Source organism: Grampus griseus (assembly GCF_964374135.1).
Source record: "Grampus griseus genome assembly, chromosome: 1".
Taxonomy (NCBI): domain Eukaryota; kingdom Metazoa; phylum Chordata; class Mammalia; order Artiodactyla; family Delphinidae; genus Grampus; species Grampus griseus.
The window spans coordinates 22,892,098-22,912,197 of NC_139017.1; the positions used below are offsets into that span (position 1 = coordinate 22,892,098).

General features: G+C 40.6%; 1 protein-coding gene across 1 annotated transcript; it reads right to left on the reverse strand.

Annotated features, from left to right (window-relative positions):
- Window positions 1-4,517: 4,517 nt before the first annotated feature.
- On the reverse strand, window positions 4,518-18,159 carry SDE2 (SDE2 telomere maintenance homolog). Its single transcript, XM_082647569.1, has 7 exons — window positions 18,024-18,159; window positions 12,112-12,229; window positions 10,999-11,110; window positions 10,493-10,662; window positions 9,590-9,704; window positions 7,177-7,681; window positions 4,518-4,844 (listed from the first exon to the last, which is right to left on the reverse strand). Exons 1-7 carry the CDS (start codon window positions 18,141-18,143, stop codon window positions 4,623-4,625), a joined length of 1,362 nt encoding a protein of 453 aa, XP_082503695.1. The 5' UTR covers window positions 18,144-18,159; the 3' UTR covers window positions 4,518-4,622.
- Between the last annotated feature and the right edge of the window lie 1,941 nt (window positions 18,160-20,100).

A 20,100-nucleotide genomic window follows, 5' to 3' on the forward strand; every position in this document is an offset into this window, starting at 1 on the left:
GATATCCAGTCACGGTATCACATATGCAAAGGTAACAGAAATACACTGCCAGGAATGTGACGGTTCAGAAAGTGCACCACCCATATACTCTTTATTTAAAGAAAAAAAAGAAAGAAATTAAGAATACCAGCAGAAGACAAAAAAAATAGTAATAATTAAAGAACTGGGGCTTCCCTGGTGGCGCAGTGGTTGAGAGTCCGCCTGCCGATGCAGGGGACATGGTTTCATGCCCCGGTCCGGGAAGATCCCACATGCCGCGGAGCGGCTGGGCCCGTGAGCCATGGCCGCTGAGCCTGCGCGTCCGGAGCCTGTGCTCCGCAACGGGAGAGGCCACAAGTGTTAGAGGCCCGCGTACCACAAAAACAAAAACAAAAACAAAAATAACAAAGAACTGGCCAGACTATGTAGTATGATACTGGAACATTAATTTGGGCCCAAATAAAAACTGAGACATTACAAAGGGAAGGGAAGGGAGTGGAGTGAAGATACGGTAAAAAAAAATAGCAATTAAGGGAAACCAGGAAAAACAGAGCGGTGTCTCTGTAAGGTTGTTTCTATCATCATGAAACAAGGTAATGTCCAAAATATTCCTGAAAGAAGATAATAAAGAAAAAAATGCACTTCTTTTTGATTCCTTAGGTAACTATTTACTGTCCAGTTTTGCCCAAGGCATTTCATTGAAGAGCTGTTTTCTGTGTAATAACCATACTTCTATATAAACAGAGAGCCCCTGGTAATACTGTGAAGGGAATTTTGGCAGTGGCTTTCTCCTATACAGGAACACCGTTTGAAAATCAGACAAAATCAATAGCTAAGCACATCTAATAAATGCTGTGCAGAGTTTAGCCCATTACATTTATGCCTTATGTAATCTTCACAACCCTACAATTATTCCTTTTACAGCTGAACAGACTGATTCCCAGAGAGGTTAAATAATTTTTCCAAAGTCACATAGCTTGTTAAGTGTATGAGCTAGGACTGGAAATATCTCCAAATCCAAGTTCTCCATCACTACACTAAAATGCTTCATTTTCTCCAGAATAAAAGCACTTACACACAAAATTGTGCCCATAATTTTACTTGTAGTTTTACAGACAACCCTACTGAGTTGTTAGGAACCATTAATACGTGTGTATGAACAATTTCACCATGTAAAATCATCCCTTCATAACTCAAAATATATGGACTCTTGCAATTCAGTTTAGAAAGATATAGATACACACACATCTGTAATGCAGTACTAGAGGTTCTGCTCCTAATATGGCTGAGCAGCTTCTTTTGGACCAACCCTCCTGTTGTTAATAGGTATAAACTCTGGACAAAATACAAAAAACAACTAACTGAATACACTGGAGAATGACCAGAAGCAGGCAGAGTTCACACTTCAAAGAAAAGAATAGCACTGCGGAAGTCTCCCACTTTTACAGTTTTTAGTCCCTACTCTATACCTTGCCAGGCAGCTAGAACTCTGATGGAAAAATTGCAGAGTATTGTTGATAAGAATTCAGGGAAATCACAGCTGCAGGAAAGTGAGGGAGGAGGTCCTGCAAGGCAGAGCCAGAGAAGGTAAGCCAAAAATTCTGTCTACTTTAACTCTGCCCCCGAACCACACAGGCACAGGGCAGACTCTAAGCAGCAACAGAGATATGAGGTGCTGCCCACCTAGAAAAAGAGTTTAGGGTTTGAGTCCAGCCAAGTTAAATGCCTAATAGGAAACAAAGAGCTATACTCTTGAAGGCATATAACAGGATCCAGAATCTCTGTAAAATCATTCACCATATCCAAGATACAACCTAAAACTACTTGACATGTGAACAATCAGGAAAATGAGATCCATTTTCAAGAAAATCAACAAAGACTGAGCCTGAGATGATCCAAGTGTCAGAACAAGCAGACAAGGATTCTAAGGCTGCTTTTTCAAGTTTACGTGGAACATTCATCTAGACAGACCATACACTGTGTCATAATACAAGTCTCAATAAAATTAAAAGGATTGAGGGCTTCCCTGGTGGCGCAGTGGTTGAGAGCCCGCCTGCCGATGCAGGAGACACGGGTTCGTGCCCTGGTCCGGGAAGATCCCACATGCCGCAGAGCGGCTGGGCCCGTGAGCCATGGCCGCTGAGCCTGCGCGTCTGGAGCCTGTGCTCTGCAGCGGGAGAGGCCACAACAGTGAGAGGCCCGCATACCGCAAACACACACACACACACACACACACCACACACACACACACACAAAAAAAAATTAAAAGGACTGAAATCATAAACAGGCTATTTTCTGACCACAGTGGAATTAAAAGCAGAAACCAGTAACAATAAAATATTTAGGAGAAAAAACAAACATTTGTTCTATGTTACGCCATCCATAAAAATTAACTCAAATGGATTAAAGACCTGAACTTAAGACCTGAAACCATAAAACTCCTAGAAGAAAACATAGCGGTAAGCTCCTTGACACAGGTCTTGGCAATGATTTATTTCAATCTGACACCAAAAGTATAAGCAACAAAAGCAAAAATAAACAAATGGAAATATATCAAACTAAAAAGCTTCTGCATAGCAAAGGAAACCATCAACAAAATGAAAAGGCAGTCTACTGAATGGGAGAAAATATTTGCTAATCATGTATCTGATAAGGCGCTAATATCCAAAATATATAAAGAACTCATATAACTCAACAGCAAAACAACAATCTGATAATAAAAATGGGCAGAAGATCTGAATACTTTTTTCCAAAGAAGACATACAGATGGCAAACAGGTACATGAAAAGCTGCTCTACATCATTAATGATCAGGGAAATACAAATCAAAACCAGAGTGAGATATCACCTCATACCTATTAGAATGGCTGTTATCAAAAAGACTAGAAGTAACAAGTGTTGGCAGGGACGTGGAGAGAAGGGAACCCTCCTGCGGCTTGGGCTTCCCTGGTGGCGCAGTGGTTGAGAGTCCGCCTGCCGATGCAGGGGACGCGGGTTAGTGCCCCGATCCGGGAAGATCCCACATGCCGCGGAGCGGCTGGGCCTGTGAGCCATGGCCAGTGAGCCTGCGCATCCGGAGCCTGTGCTCCGCAACGGGAGAGCCCACAACAGTGAGAGGCCCACGTACCGCAAAATAAATAAATAAATAAATAAAACTAGAACTACTATACAATATAGCAATTCCACTTCTAGGTATTTATCTGAGGAAAATGAACACATTAACTTGAAAATCTATACGCACCCCCATATTCACTGCAGCATTATTTATAATAGCCAAGATATGAAAACAACCTAAGTGTCCATCAATGGATGACAGATGAATGAAGATGTGGTAAATATATACAATGGAATATTATTCAGCTGTAACAAAGAAGTAAATCTTGCCATTTGCAACAACATGAATGGAACTTGAGGGCACTATGCTCAGTGAAATAAGTCAGATAAAGACAAATACTGTATGACCTCTCTTAAACGTGGAATTAAAAAAAATTTTTTTTTAACTAAAAAAACCCCTCAAGCTGATAGATACAGAGAACTGATTGGTGGTGTCAGAGGCAGGGGGGTACAGGGTGGGAGAAATGGGTGAACTTTTTTTTTTAGTTTAAATAAACTGAAAGTTTAACATTTGCTAATTAGACAACATACTTCTAGGTAATCCATGGGTCAAAGAATTCACAAGGGGGCTTCCCTGGTGGCGCAGTGGTTGAGAGTCCGCCTGCCGATGCAGGGGACACGGGTTTGTGCCCTGGTCCGGGAGGATCCCACATGCCGCAGAGCGGCTAGGCCCGTGAGCCATGGCCACTGAGCCTGCACGTCCGGAGCCTGTGCTCCGCAACGGGAGCGGCCACAATAGTGAGAGGCCCATGTACCGCAAAAAAAAAAAAAAAAAGAATTTACAAGGAAGCTAGAAAATACTTGGAACTGAGTGAAAATGAAAATACAACATATTAAAATTTTTGAGATGCAGCTAAAACAGTGCTTAAAGAAAAACTTACAGCTTTAAATATTTATACTAGAAAAAAAAGTCTAAAATCAATGACTTAGGACTTACCTTAAGAAGATAAAGAAAAAAGAGCAAAGTAAACACAAACTAAGTAGAAGAAAGGAAATGATAAAGAGCAAAAATCAATGAAATTAAAAACAATTAAAAATCAACAAAGGCAAAAGTTGGCTCTGAAAACAGAACAATACAATAAACTCCTAGGTAGACTGATCAAGGAGAAAACAGAAATTATCAGTACCAGAATGAAAAAGAAGTTACCACCACAGCTCCTACAAGATGTTAAAAGGATAGAAAAGACTATTATGAATAACTTTATGTCCACAAATCTGACAACTGGGGTCAAATGGATAAATTCTTTGAAATTATAATTTACCTAAACAACAGAAGATGAAACCCAAACTCTGAATAGCCCTATATTTATTAAAGAAATAAGTTATAAGAAACCTTCCCACAAAAAAAACTTCAGGCCCAGAGGGTTTCACAAATTAATTCTATAAATCTAATAAAGAAAAAGAGGATAGTTAGAATTTGGTTATTAAAAAGTCACCTTTAATAGCAACAAGAATAATGTCCAAGAGTCAACATTATACAGGTTGTAAGCGCTAGCCTATAAAGAAACAGGAAATCAGCTCCGATGAAATTCACTTCTTCTTCCCTTTCGAAGGCTTGGCAAATAAAGCTGGATCTATCCGCTCCTTTGCCAGTCCTCTGACAGAGAAGAGCCTCGCCGCCCGCTCCTGGAGAGTGCCCCCACACTTCAGTCCCCGGGCCGTGAGTTCACACTTGAGCTTCTCCAAACCCAGCAACTCCACTTCCGCAACAGAGCTGAACGCCAGTAAATCTACAGTTTCCTGACCAATATCCTGAGAAGAAGAAAAAGAAAGAAAAATTTTAAATAGGTCCATTCCTCTGAATAAAACTTCCTTCAATTGTCATCGACCTTCTGTTTTACAAGAAATCTTCATTTAATACGCCATATCTCACTACTGAATTTTAATAATCAAGCTATTCTCTACACATTGTCAATACATATAATTAATAAATATTAATTTTCTATCTATATACTTAGAAACAAGTATTCAGAAGAGTAACAAGTTATAGAATTCTTGAACAGATTCTTAATAATACTTTTCTTTTTTGATTTTTCCGGTAAAAATTCAAACAGCAAAATGTACCTCACCTACCCCCATACTATGACCAGAGAAAAGAGCAGCACCCTATAAAGCCTCATTTTAATGAGATTCCTATGCCTGTGAATCTACTAACCCCATAATCCTAAGCTTTCTATTTTAATCAAATAACTGTGATTATCAAAGTTCTCACTTATATAACTTGACAAATTTAAATGCTGTTCGAAAGACTTGCAACTGTTCTATCCACCAAGTACCTTTATAGACTTTAAGACAAAAGTAAATACTTTTTTTTTTTTAATTAAATACTTCTAATGACGGGTGCTCTTCAAAGAATGAAAACGTTCACCACCTAGGGTTTTTTTTTTTTTTTTTGCGGCATGCGGGCCTCTCACTGTTGTGGCCTCTCCCGTTGCGGGGCACAGGCTCCGGACGCGCAGGCCCAGCAGCCATGGCTCACGGGCCCAGCCACTCCGCGGCACGTGGTATCTTCCCGTACCGGGGCAAGAACCCGTGTCCCCTGCATCAGCAGGCGGACTCTCAACCACTGCGCCACCAGGGAAGCCCTAGGTTTTTTTTAAAAAAAACATATTAAAAGGTCAGTAATTTTCTCTCACAGTAAGTTGTTTTTTAAAAATATTGAAGAGCTCTAGGGACAAACTATCTTTCTAGGTGATCTTTATTTTTTTTTTAAAAAAAAGTCCATTTTGTTAAGATTTCTGGAGTGAATCTTGGCTTCTTTATATATGGCCAAATCCTAAACCACCACTTATGTGTCTTTGGAGAATCACACATGGTTGTACACGATTATTATGAATACAACAGCTACAATTACATCAAGAACAAAATTTCCACAGTTAAAAGCTCAAAGATTGAAAGTCAAATCAGGTTTTATTCTATTTTCCTTTCTTCATTTTTCCAAGACTTTGGTTAGGATAAACTCCTAGCATATATGAGTAACATAAAAGCTACATGCTTGTAACTCCAGAGATGGTGTAAGGGTCAATTTAAAGCCCTTAGCATAAAAAATTTCACCATCTTCCCTAGAAAGGGCAATATGTGCATTTTTGCTTATTTAACCAGCACCAGTAGGGAAGGTGCTGGTTAAATAAATAATGATAAGCTTTGTGTTTACCAAAGAAGCCAAGTAGTTCAGGTTTCATCTATCCTAAAAAGCAAATCATTAGACTGAAAAGTAAACGTTAAAGATTTTTCCTGGAAGTAAGTCCACTAAAGGCGGCAAATAACTATTTAAGGAAAAGCATGCACAATGAAAATAAATTTTAAAAAGGTTGAGTGTGGGGCTTAAGATTTAATGATAAATTAAAAAGGAGCTGTTCGTCTTCTACAGCAAAGATCTTCACATCCAACTGACAACTGTGTTCAAACAGTAACTCACATGAGAAAGAAAAACTAAGTAACTAGAAATTTAGTGATAGGAAAATAAGCACATTTTATCAAAGCTAAAAATGCCATCTATCATAATATGCCTTATTAGTTCATGTGTTATTAACAAAGAATAACAATACCAATTAAACTATAACATGATATATATTCAAATTCAGAGGTATTAAAACATGAAAAACGTGCATCTTAGAATTGATGAAATATGGAACCAAGGACACCACCTAGTGGCAAAATAATACCAATTCCAGAGCTTTAAAAAAAACAAAAACTGGGCTTCCCTGGTGGTGCAGTGGTTGAGAGTCCACCTGTCGATACAGGGGACACGGGTCTGTGCCCCAGTCTGGGAAGATCCCACATGCCGCGGAGCGGCTGGGCCCGTGAGCCATGGCCGCTGAGCCTGCGCGTCCGGAGCCTGTGCTCCGCAATGGGAGAGGCCACAACGGTGAGAGGCCCACGTACCACAAAAAAAACAAAAAACAAAAAACTAAGGATTTTTGGGAGGGACATGGCAAGCTTCACCATCATCTGTACTTCTGATTATTAAACAAGCTTTTCCACTAAGCAGCTGATGGGAAAAAGCACATCTTTTCATTTTAACGACTTACTACAGAGATTAAACTGATTTGGCTTCAGACATCACCCCCCCAAATTTACTTACTGTGTTTCCTGACTGGCTTTCCTCCAGCTTGGCAACAGGTATGTTTTCCCTGTCTCCTCCAGGGGCTCCCTTGGCACCTCTTTCCCCATCAGTCATTTCTTTGGTCTCCTGCTCCTTATTCAGTCCAACTCCAGCTGCTTCCTTTTCTAAGGGTTCTTTACTCTCTACCTCATTTTTCTCCTGGGTTTTCTCTGTTTCTAAAGCCATCTTCCTTTCCATGTACTCCTGGGTAGATGCCTCTCCCAGCTCAGCATATAAGTCTTCTGAAATACCATTCCCAGAGTCCGTCACAGGGGTCTGTAGTTTTTCTCGTGATCTAGAGTCTGCACTCAATACTCTTGTCTGCTGAGAGCTACTAGGAAATTCGGCTGCCATCTCAACAACATCACTGCCATTTTGGGGAACGTGAAAGCTCATTCCTGAAGTACTAGGTGCTTCTGCACTGTCATCATCGGAGCTCTCAGAGCCAGACCCTTCTGCAGTCTCTAGTCCTTCCATGCCCAACCTATTAGAAGCAACAAAAAGGTTTAACACCATTTACAGCTTCTACTTAAAAAAAAAAAAAAAGAGTTGCAGTTTGTCCAAGAAACAGACTCTGAATAAAGGTATCGGCTAGCTTGAGATGGAGAGTAGGTGAGTTTCAGAACAAGATACTCCAGAGGTATAAAAGGAAAAAAAACTTCAGTGAGACTGGAAGCAACATGCCAAAGATCCAACAGGGTCTCTTTTTAAAAGCTATGACTCTCTTAAAACAAACTGGTTTTGCTTAAAACTTTTTTCCCCAATACTGTATGAATTTTAACTGTTGGAAATTAGATAAAATAATAAACAATTAAAAGAAAATCCTGGGAATTCCCTGGCAGTCCAGTGGTTAGGACTCCGAGTTTCCACTGCTGGGGGCACAGGTTCAATCCTTGGTCAAGGAACTAAGATCCTGCATGCCACATGGCACGGCCAAAAAAAAAGAAAGAAAATCCTGTTTTATTCATAATTGCCCAAGACTGGAAACTACCCAAACCTCTAACAGCTAGAGAATGGTTGATAAACAAATTGTGGTACAGACATACCAGGCAACAATACTTGGCAATAGAAAGGAACGAACTACTGATACAATATAATACCATCTGTGGATCTCGAAAGCATTATTGTAAGTGAAAGCAGCAGACATAATGAAATTCTGGAAAAGACAAAACCATATGAACAAACATCACACCAGTGATCAGCAGTTGCCAGGAATGGAGGTGGGGGAAGAAAATTAACTGCAAAGGGACTCGTGGGAACTTCTTAGGGTGATGAAAATATTCCATAGCTTGATTTTGGTGATGGTTACATGACTGTATATTATAAAATTTTCAAAACTTGTAGAACTGTTCAAAAAGGGTGAATTTTGGGCTTCCCTGGTGGCTCAGTGGTTGAGAGTCCGCCTGCCGATGCAGGGGACACGGGTTCATGCTCCGGTCCGGGAAGATCCCACATGCTGCGGAGCGGCTGGGCCCGTGAGCCACAGCCGCTGAGCCTGCGCATCCGGAGCCTGTGCTCCGCAACGGGAGAGGCCACAACAGTGAGAGGCCCGCGTACCGCAAAAAAAAAAGGGTGAATTTTACCATATATAAATTATACCACAATAAACCTGGCTTAAAAAAAAGAAACCCACAGGAAATACTACTGTCTTTTCTCTCAGGAACATTTAATTCACATTTCAGAAAGAACACAAAAAATTCTATGCTGGACTCACAGAGTTACATGGTGTTTAGTTAATAATTATCTTTCTATCCCCAAAGGGGAGGCCAACAAGGAAACCAAGATCCATTTGCACTTATCATATTCTAGAACTCGGCCCAAGGGAACTGAGCTGGTAACCAGAGGACCAACTGGGAAGGGTGGGAGAACTGTAAGAAGAATGGATAAGAAAAAGTACTGTTGTGCTTTTCACCTGCAGGTACAAAAGTGGTGAAGAGAGGTCTGGCAAAGTGACCAAAGACCTCAGTGATGACGATGAAAAACCACAGAGAAAACAGAACCACCTGGAAAGTAAAGCCATGGCTTCCACCTGGAATTTCTGAAAGTTAACTCTTTCAACACCTAACAGTAATTCAAGTATAAAGCTATTTTTATGTGATTTTCCACTGTAAGGAAAAGAATTATCCTTTAGATTCTATGAATGGCACTTATGGCAGAAACCATTACTAATGTATACAATGTGAGAATCACTGAAACCTGAACTGAAGCACTCTGGAAAATTTCTGAGCTTCCATCAGACTTTACTTAAAAGTATGTTTATTCCAGGTAGATAAGAAAAAAATATAGTAGGTAAGTTTCAGAACAAGATATTCCAGAGGGATAAATAAAAGGAAAAAAAAATTTTTTTTTCAGTTCTCAAAGATCTATTTGAAATGAAAATGAACACACTTACCAAAAGCATTTCCTTTTCTCTGCACTGGCTGCTCTGTCTGTTTTTGATTTGTTAGGCCGTTTCCGACTCTCACCGACTTCTGCCGATACCGTCTTGCTGGAGGCAGCCTGCATACCTAACCAGACATTTTAACAACTCAGTTTTTACTATCAGGACTAAGTTCAATTAAAGAATTTATAAATAATCTGAATTGCGAAAACAGCTGCAATCTAAAGCTCTAGATTTAAATTTCTTAACATACCAAAATCTAATCCAGTTAAAAGGAGACTAATCTCAAATTTATACAGATTTAAGATAAGCATTCTGGCTCTTGAACCGGATTTTTAAAGCACCATGTCCAATTTGTAATTTTGAGGCTGACAGATTCATACCTATCTCTCCTCAAACCTAACGATTCATCCCCTTGTCCTTGTTATTTGCATACAACTGTCTTTCCCCTGTTATGCCATAACCCTTTTGATGGAAAAGACTCCTTCTTATTCAATTGAATGCACAATAGCCCTAGCATAATGCTTTGGATGCTAAAAACATAAAAGTTAATGAAAATCATTCTCATTAAAAACCGTGTTTTAAAAAAGGGACCTAAAACTGGAAGCAAAATGTTGGGGTCTAGGCACCTCCTGAAGACTTAGCTTATTCCCATGAAGTACAAAAAGTATTCTTACCTGGGGCCCATGAGCCCACAGAGTTCAGGGGTCAAGTATGTCAAATGTTGTGAGAGTGTATGGGTTTTTTCCCTGGGTTGTATAAGATATACTGTATTCATTACTGAGGGGAGAAATTCCACAGCTTCATCAGTTTCTCAGAAGTCTGTAACCCAAAAAGGCTTAAGAACTGCCCTCTGTGTGGAACAGCTGGCTTCAGGGATGCCTGCTGATGGCACTAAGGAATCCTCATTCTCACCTCGGAGGACGGAATCCTCCAGACGCTCGGCCATCTCATGGCACTGCTGCTGGTAGTCGGGGCTGGTGAAGCAGTGCCTGGGTTCTGCAAGCTTCCGCTGCAGTCGTTCCAAGCGCTTTTGCTCCTTTTCAGCCTCTCGCTCGGCTTGTTGTTTTACCCATTCAGCCATTCTGGGGATGGGAGAGAAGAGATGTAACTGAATGGCCATATTATACACATGTGTTTTTATACATTAAACACCCCACCCAGACAAATTAATGCACTCTTGTTCATACTGTGATACTCCCTCAGAAAGGTGTGCCATGCTTACTACTTAGCATACTATTATGGACTTGACTAAAACCCAAAGATAATTACTAAATTACAGAAAAAGTTAAATCTGATAACAACAAATTAGAGCATAAGTATTTCAAGTTTACATTTCTGATATGCATGGCATGCGTACAATCACTAACGCTAGAAAAGTATGTTTCTTAAAAAAAAATAAAAACAGGTGGGCATCTTACGCTTTTTCGTGATTGACATCTCGCAGTCTCCTTCCACTGAGATCCCGGCAAGCTTCTCGATTGGTTGTCTTCTCAATCTGAGCACCAAGTGCTCGGAGCATAGAGCCAAAACCTGAGCAAATATGTTTGGAGAAAGCAGGTTAAAAAAGTGTTCAAGGATGGACAAAAGCCAAATTTGTGAAAATAGTATTATATCGCAAGACTACAGGTGATCTCTACTTTCTTTTCAGTTTTAAAGGAAATGTACATCAAGATTCTAACCCAGGTGGCAAAGGTAAGAGTACTGATAAACTTGGTTCAATCTCATGCTTTTTACACTTCCTCTTATACTCCTGCAATATTGTATCAATACCCACACCACTGGGCTATTTTAGAGGGATTTACCTAGTGCCAGAAATCCCAAGATTCCAAGATTAAGAATTTTAAAAATTATATGGTGAGATTTTGCAAGGAGGCAATTTTAAGCTGTCACTGGCTGATACAAGCTTCATTCTTATTGACACAATTTCGAACAGCAGGATGATTATAATCTGAAATGTTAGCTCTTTGAAAACCAAACCGAATCACCACAGATTTTGAGAAAGCCTAAGGATTACATGTTAGTGCATCAGGAGAAATACCAAGAACTGTTCATATTCAGTTTTTGCTCTTTTAGTTTCTTTTTTCTCTTCTAAGATGAGTTACTACAACCGGGACCTTAATCTACCTCAATCTGTAAATGGTTGTATTTCATAAAGTGACTTTAGACCTCCCTTGGAACTACAATAACTAGGCAAAAATCTTGAGAAAAGCACAAGGAGATTTGATTGTTTTGACACTCGTCTGCAAACTGGACAGAATAACAATCACCCCTCTTCATCTAATCCTCCCTAGAGTTTGAGAGCCTAGGGTGCCTAAGAGTGATCCAGCTGGAGAAGGTGGGAATTTTATCATACGGTATCTACCTCAAAAAGAATAAAAGAGAAAATATGCAAAATTAGATAAGCAAACAAAGGATTTCACAAGGCAAATCGAGGCTGGTACATTATAGACACCAAGGAGTTTGTTAATTTAATACATATGGCTACAGAACGCAGATGTGTTACAACTAAGCCATCAACATTCATGTCCTACCTCCTTTTCCACCACGAAGTCTGGGTTCCAAACTATAAACAGCTCCATGCTGCACTGTGTCACTGGTGTTAACGAGTAATCCATTGCATTTCACAAAGTAGCATTCCACTGGAATATCCTAGAGACAAGTTTGGGGGTTCTTTCAATGCTGTTTATGAGACAATACAAGTTTCTTGCAGAAAGGGACCTAGCTTATCTTTTCATTACTCCAGTTATAAGGAGACAGTATGTGTTCAATTAATATTTGTTGAATTGCAAAAATGGAAACTACTAAAAGAAAAAACTCATTTTGTATGATGTATTCTAGGTACAATTTCTTCCTAATACTTAATCATGATATATAGAAGAACTTTCTGCCTTTTGGGTGAAAATTAAAATTGCTCTCAGGACTTCCCTGGTGGCCCAGTGGCTAAGACTCCATACTCCCAGTGCAGGGGGCCCAAGTTCGATCTCTGGTTAGGGAACTAGATCCCACATGCCACAACTAAGAGTTCGCATGCCACAACTAAAGATACTGCACGATGCAACTTAAAAAAAGATCCTGAATGCTGCAAGAGCCCGCATGCAGCAATGAAGATCCCACGTGCCGCAACTAAGACAGGCACAGCCAAACAAATAAATAAATGTTAAAAAAAAAAAAAAACAGAAACAAAAAACCTGCTCTTTCTCCTTCTCTAATAGGAAATAGAGGTCAAGGTAGAATATTCAGTGCTCAGATCTAGTAACTCTGTAGGTCCCACTTCCTCTGACTTTTTAAAACAGGTAGTATCAAGTTGAACACTGAGTGGCCCCAAGTTTAAAAGTGACGTCTTGAAAAGTGTAGATAGGGATAAGAAGAGAGGAGAGGAGGAGACAAAAGTATGTGTTTTTTTTTTTTGTGGTACGCGGGCCTCTCACTGTTGTGGCCTCTCCCATTGCGGAGCACAGGCTCCGGACACGCAGGCTCAGCGGCCATGGCTCACAGGCCCAGCCGCTCCGCGGCATGTGGGATCTTCCCAGACCGGGGCACGAACCCACGTCCCCTGCATCGGCAGGCGGACTCTCAACCATCGCACCACCAGGGAAGCCCTGATTTTTAATATACTACCTATATAAGCTTTAACAGCTTTAGGACCAGCTGGCAGTTGGTGCCTCATCTCTTCTGCCAGCATCCCCCTGAGTTCCAGCCAATCACTGCAGAAGCCCAAGTACACTCCCCCAAACCCACTCTATGTATTTCAAAAAAATTCTCAGATCAAATGATGAAAAGAAAATATAAAAACTGTAAGTCTTTCTAAACAAGTTTCTAATGCCATAAAATTAGACAAGAGAGGAGTATTCTCCAAAGTTATATGGAACTTAGGAGGCTGACAATTAACTCTGCAACATGAAGAAAACAGAGATCTAAATAGGAATAGAAAGGAAAAATGCATTGCCATCATCTTCCTGAAGTGGAAACTATGAACATTCATTCTGAACCACATCATACAGCTATTTCAATGGGACCCATTCATTCATTCAGCAAATATTAAGTACCTACTATTTGCCAGGTACTTTTCAAGTGTTGGAATACTACCATGAATACTACAGTGAATACAGATCCTGTCTCATGAAGCTAACATTCTAGTGGGGGAAGACAAATAATGAACAAATTATATATCATGTCAAGTGGTGATATGCAGGGTAAAGGGGATAAGATATGTGGATGGGTGTGGTGGTAATCTATTTAATATATATAGTCAAGGAAAGCCTCTCTGATCAAGTGACATTTGAGCGGAGAATTAAAGAAAGTGAGAGAATGAGCCATGTGACTACCTGGGGGAACAGTATTCCAGACAGAGACAAGAGCAAACGCAACAGGAATGAACTTATTCAAGGAATGACAACACAGCCAATGAGGCTAGAATGAAGTACACAAAAGGGGAGTGATAAGGCCTTCAAAACCATTGTAAGGACTCTGGATGTTACTCTGAATAAAACTATTGTAGAGTTTTGAACAAAGTGAGATCTGAGTCATGCTCTTAAAGTATCACTCTAGCTGTTAAACTGAAAGTAAGACTACAGAAGCAGAGAGATCATTGAGAAGCTATTGCGATAATCCAGGTAAGAAATGAAGGCTATTTGTACCAGGGCAGCAGTGGCAGAGATGATGAGAAATGTGAGATTCTGAGGATACTCTGAAGGTAAAGGCAACAGGATTTGCTAATGCTCTCGGTGAAGGGAGTGAGATCAATAGAGGAATTAGAGATTATTGCAAAAATCCGGTTTGATAAATGGGAAAATGGAGTTGTCATTCATTAAGAGGGAAAAGGAAGTTTGAGGGAGAAAATTAGTCTCATCTCAGATATTTTACTTTGAGATGTTTATTGCACAGCCAGATGCAGATGCCAAGTAGACTGGTGGCTATACAAGTCTGGAGTGTGCGGAAGAGGTCTGCACTGGGGATTTACATTTGAAAGTTGTTGGCATACTGATGGTAGTTAAAGCCATGAGTATGGATGAAATCACTGGGATGAGGGAGGGGCCCCTCCAAGATTAGAGTTCAGGGTGATGAGGAGGAAACTGTAAAAGACTGGAAAGGAGAGGCCAGTGAGGTGGACGAGAACTGAGAGTGATATCTGGACAAGTGAGAAAAGTGTACTCCGGCGGGGAATGGTCAATTGTGCAAACTGGCACTGACAGACAAAGCAAGATGAAAACTGCAAACTGATCACTGGATATGGCAACATAGAAGATACTGACCAGTATGACAAAGAGCTGTTCTGTTGGAGTGATGGGAACAAAAAAGCCTAACTAGAGTGGGTTCTAAAGGAGAAAAGTTTTATGTTCAAGAATATTTTTTTATAAAGAAAATCAGAGAAAATAAGGTGATAGCTAGAATGGATGTGGGCTCACGTTTGCGCACTGGTAGGAATGATGCTGTAAAAAGGGAAAACACTGGAAAATACAGGGGAGAAAGAACTAATGCCCAAATAAGTCTTTCAGTAGGTGAGGGGGAGGGGTTACTGTACAAAGTAGAAGATAATTGCAAATTATTTGTAAAATAATGACAGTGCATCCACAGTAACAGACAAGAAGGCTGAATATACAGCAGGTACCTACCAGAGGCACTGGTGTGATGATGCAGAAATTCTCTCCTTACTGCTTGAGTACAAAGTATGGTCCTTGGGATGGAAGAAGTCTTGGAGATTTAAAGAGAGATGTGAAAAAGTAATCTAGGAGAGTGAAAGAGTGATGAACTGAGCAGTGCCTCTCAACCCTTTTCACATCATGGTATACACAAATAATATTTGGATGACACTCTAGGGAAAATGAGCAAAGCTATTAAAGATGTGTTGAGATCCTGGGTTCTGTCCAGCTGCCCAAGGACTACTTAGATCAATATTCTCAGCAGTCCTGCAACCCAGTGGAAGCATGCTCTGGGTTAGAGAAATACAGTAGAAATGCCAAGCACCACTAAGTCTGGTGTTTATGAATTTGTAGTGAGACTTGTTTGCGTGATTAGTTCCCCTACCACAGTCACTGCCCAGATGCCAGGTAAAACAGGTGGAGAGTTGGATTTAAACTGACTGGAGTCTTCCCAGGCAAATATGATACCAGGAGAGAGGAGCAAGGGGGCTCAGGCTATATGCAATGATGTGATTAACATGAAAGACTATTCTTGCCTATAAAATACTGTCCACTTTAAAGAGTTGTAAAAATTAAATGAGACATATAATATACCTCCTATATGTTTAATGTTTATAAATTAAAAGCTACTTTACTTTCTTTTAATATCTTATATATCCAATGGGTATGGTATTTCTAAAATCCTAAATAACTTTAAAAGACTTTAACATGAAGGCTGAAAGATTATACATCATGCGTCATACTTCATTTCCAAACAGAACTGCTTATTTAACGAGACAACTGATTAACAAAATGGCATTTTCTACTTGCTAAGATTCTTGTCAGTTAATAATCACTAGTAGAAAAAAATAACAAAGAAAATTTACAATCAATTTAACTGTTTTTAACCATGACAGAGCATTTCAAGCAGAAAGTATTACGTGTGTCTTAGGCCAATCAGCCAAAGGCCACCAGAGACAACATATAGTTCAACAACTCAAATTTCTTGACTCACTACAACAAGAGAGGGACTGCACACAAGAGGAATCATGAGGTGTCTCACCAACAAATAAAAAGATATAGTTATTATAGGATTTGGGGTGGATGGAATTTAGGTAAAATTTAAATGAAACAATGTTTTGAGAGGCTCACAATAAAGCAGGGCTGTGTGTATAAGGGTCAACATCAGGTCTAGACTGTGAAGGAGATCCAGGCTCCTCTTTCCTCGGAAACTACAAAGTTAAGATAAATGTGGAATGTTGTGTCCAGAAACCCCTAATCTGAAGCTCTGCACCTGGGAAATCAAGAGTGCTTCTCTACGTCAAAGGGACTTAGATTCTCAAGGTAAGAGTGGGATGCTTCTTACTGATATAACTTCCAACAGCAGTTTATTCTTATAGTCTATGATTTTTGAGGTAAGGTTTCACAAAGACTAAAAAAGAAGCAGACTTTCAAGGAAGTCATTATGACATTTCATCACTGTACCATGTCCTTGGGAGAAACACTGTTTCCTATCAACTTTGCAGCTAGCTTTATCTGTGTATTATCCCAGTCTGATGAAGAGCCAGGCTGATTTTTACTTTCTCAGGGAGAGCTAACACTAACTTTATCATGTGTCAGAATAGTTCTGTTTTAAAAGGCATAAGCATGAACTTGAGCTATTTTTATTCGTTCCAGGATCTCATCAAATGCCCTTTTGTAAGTTTTGTTCATACTTGTTATGGCCATGTGTCTTAAGTATATGAATGAATCCATTCGTTTATATTTCTTGCTTATTTTAAATTATTTTTTCCAAGACTCCTCATAATTAAGATCTTATTTTTTTCTGGTCTCACTTTGGATCAACTGTCAGTAAGTTTGAAAACTGGTCATCAGATAAAAGTTATTTTCAGAGATACTAAAATCCAACTATTTTGGAAAATATTTCCCCATTCAGATGGTAAAAACATATCTGACAGTTTTTAAACTGGACTGAAGTCTAGGAATAAATATGGGGAAACTGAAAAACCACATTATTTGCAAACAGACATTGCTTCTTCACGGAACCAATCCAAGTAAAGATTTGGTTTAGACTGCAGTGTTAACGTGTTAATAGGAGATCAAATGTCAAAATTAAAATTAGATTCATTGAGACCAGCATATTCTTTAAATAACTGAATAGGTTTAGTATCTTATAGTTGGTAAAAACTTGCTTACTTGATAATTAAGTAAACCACACATGTAACTTTAGAAGTCAATGACAGGTTTTCAAAAATATGCCTGGGCAAATCAGAGCATCACAATGATTAGTGAAAACATCTACATGACAGGACCTAAAAATCATGCCCTCGACATGACCTATGTAAGTGCTTGGCCCCGACCAGTGACCAGATAAATCCATTTCCTTCCCAACCATCCTTTGGCCTGGGTTTGGATATGACATACTTCTCTAGGTTGGAGCTAAGAGGGCTGTGTTATCAGTGGACAAAAAATCCACGTCACATAAGCACAGAGCGAAAGTAAGGAAATGAGCCTTAAAAATCATCTGGTTCAACTGCCTCATTTACAGATGAAGAGAATACCAAAGTGTATTCTGTTAGTCCAGACTGAGGGCCGGACTAAACGCCCGTGAGCGGAGGGGTTTTTCTCCCTTCTGTGAGACAAAACCACCACAAAACAAAAGCAAAGGCAGGCCTCAGCATCAGTTTGAAGCACCTTAAAACCCTAACCCTCAGCCTCAAAAACTGAGAACCCCAAAGAATAGACGTGACCCCGACAGACCCTCACCGCACCTAATTCTGCCCCTGTCCTGCTTTCCCATTCCTTCCAGGAACCACAAACCTCACCTGATCTTGGCAGTGTCGGTGGATAAAATCGCGTACTGAGCGCGTGGCCGAGGTACACCACACCGCCTTGCACCCGAAGCTGGGGCCCCGAAGCCACACCACAGCCACAAGCTCCGCCATTTCACCCACTCGCCGAATCTCAAGACTCCCAGAAGCGATAAGCGCCACAACCAGCTCGGCGTATCTTGATGACGTTGAGCTCGCCCTCCAGCGCCCCGCCCCTCACATCTTCCGTTCGTCCCGTTCCTCCCCTGGGGATAGTCACGTGACTTGGGACGGCGGAGCCTGCTGCCTGGGGGAGGGGAACAGGAAGAGCCTGGCAGAGGCAGATAAGACCTCGGAGCACCCGGGCGAGGCGTTGCTAGGAGAAGTTGCTAGGGCGGGGCTCCAGGGACTCTCTATAAAAGGCTAGCGCTGGGTTAGGTTTCGAGCGTTCTGGCTGTAAGCGATAAGTCGGTAACTAAGCACCTCCCTGTGCCGCAGGCTTTGGCCCTTTTCCTCACGTCTGTGTAGTTATTTTTGGGTCGCAGGGAATCGTGGCCTGAGAAGGCGCTGCTCCCTGGGGGCGTGAGGAGGGAAGCTTCAGTCCCGGAAGCGGTTTTGGGGGGCTGCTTCCTCGGCTCTGGGGAGCTCCCCCAACCCTAGGGGCAAGGGAAACGGAGGTCAGGAGGTTTCTAAACAACACCCCTGGGCGGTTTTTTCCTCCCGGTTTACCAAGCATTCTCTTCCTTTGCGGAAACTGCCAACCACTCGGTTTCTGCCTGCCACGCTCAGTTTATTCGTACTTCCGCCTGTTTGCGCTCTGCGTTAGCTTCACTTCAGCTCTGTTTTCAAAATATTTCACAGCAAGTGGGCCCTTGTGAAAGGCAGTGGCAGGAGTGACGCTTATAGCAATGCTGCTTCGAAAAACACTGCCGTAACTTTCATTCCGCACCATGGAAACACACTCGCACGCATTTGCATAGCCTAACTTTAAGGCTCTGGGAATCCGAAGGAGTCCCTTCCTATTTAATATGCTGAGATTATGGTGTTTCTAAAATCCTGAAAAATATAAAGGCGACGAGTGTGAAGATAGGAGGGTTCTTAGGAGATATCTGCGCCTGTTAAACACAAATATATCCGCCCGCAGAATCGAATTCTCTGACGCTCAGGTACTTGGCAAATGAAACTCTGCTGAAGGGAAAGCAACAAAAAATTCAGAAATCATTTTAACTGTGGCGGTATGAACAACAATAAAATTTCAAGGCCTCTGAAGTTATAGACTCTGTTACCTTTATTTCACTTACACAGGAGGAAAAATGAGAAAGTGCCTCCATGGGGGTGCCAGGAAATAAAGAAAAATTACACAAAATAACAAAGGTGCGGTGCTAGAGACCAGTGTTTTGCAAAGAGGGTGACATGGTGACCCTGGAGTCAGTAAATGTCTCACTAAGTATGTATCTTTCTAATAAGGGAAGTCCACATTGTTTATTACTAACATTATATCTAGTCCTTCCAAAACCTGAAGTCTGAATGACATTGTTCACTCTTTATCCCTTTGTTGCATTTAAATTCCTATTGTTAAAAAAAATCCCAAGTATTGAAAAGGCGTTTGTCATATAATATATGAAATAGCTATTATTAACTTTTCAAAGACAAAAATCTCCTGAGCAGTATATAATGTTGTTAAATCTTCACAATAAGCACTTAGCACTATGACACACACAAAGTAGACATTAAATCAATATTAGCTGGATATTTGATGAATTACTAAGGTAGTAAGTCTAATTATTCCCAATACACATCTGAAGAGACATAACTTGCACTAACCGAACGCTTTCTCTCCTAAGGATGCAGATTCAACTTGGGTTATCATTACTGAATACATTTAAATAATGAGGAAACTGATGTGCCTAAAGTTAGGGCTGTGGCCAAGAAAACAGTGCACATCAGTGGAAAAAAACCTAGAAACACAGCTGACTGGCTGGATGGCTGAGAGTGTGTGGTGGTGTCCAGTAGACGGTGTTGTGTGGCCAGACTGGTCAGTGGTTATGATAAAACAGAGATAACTGCTGCCACGTTTCCCACCTCACGGTGT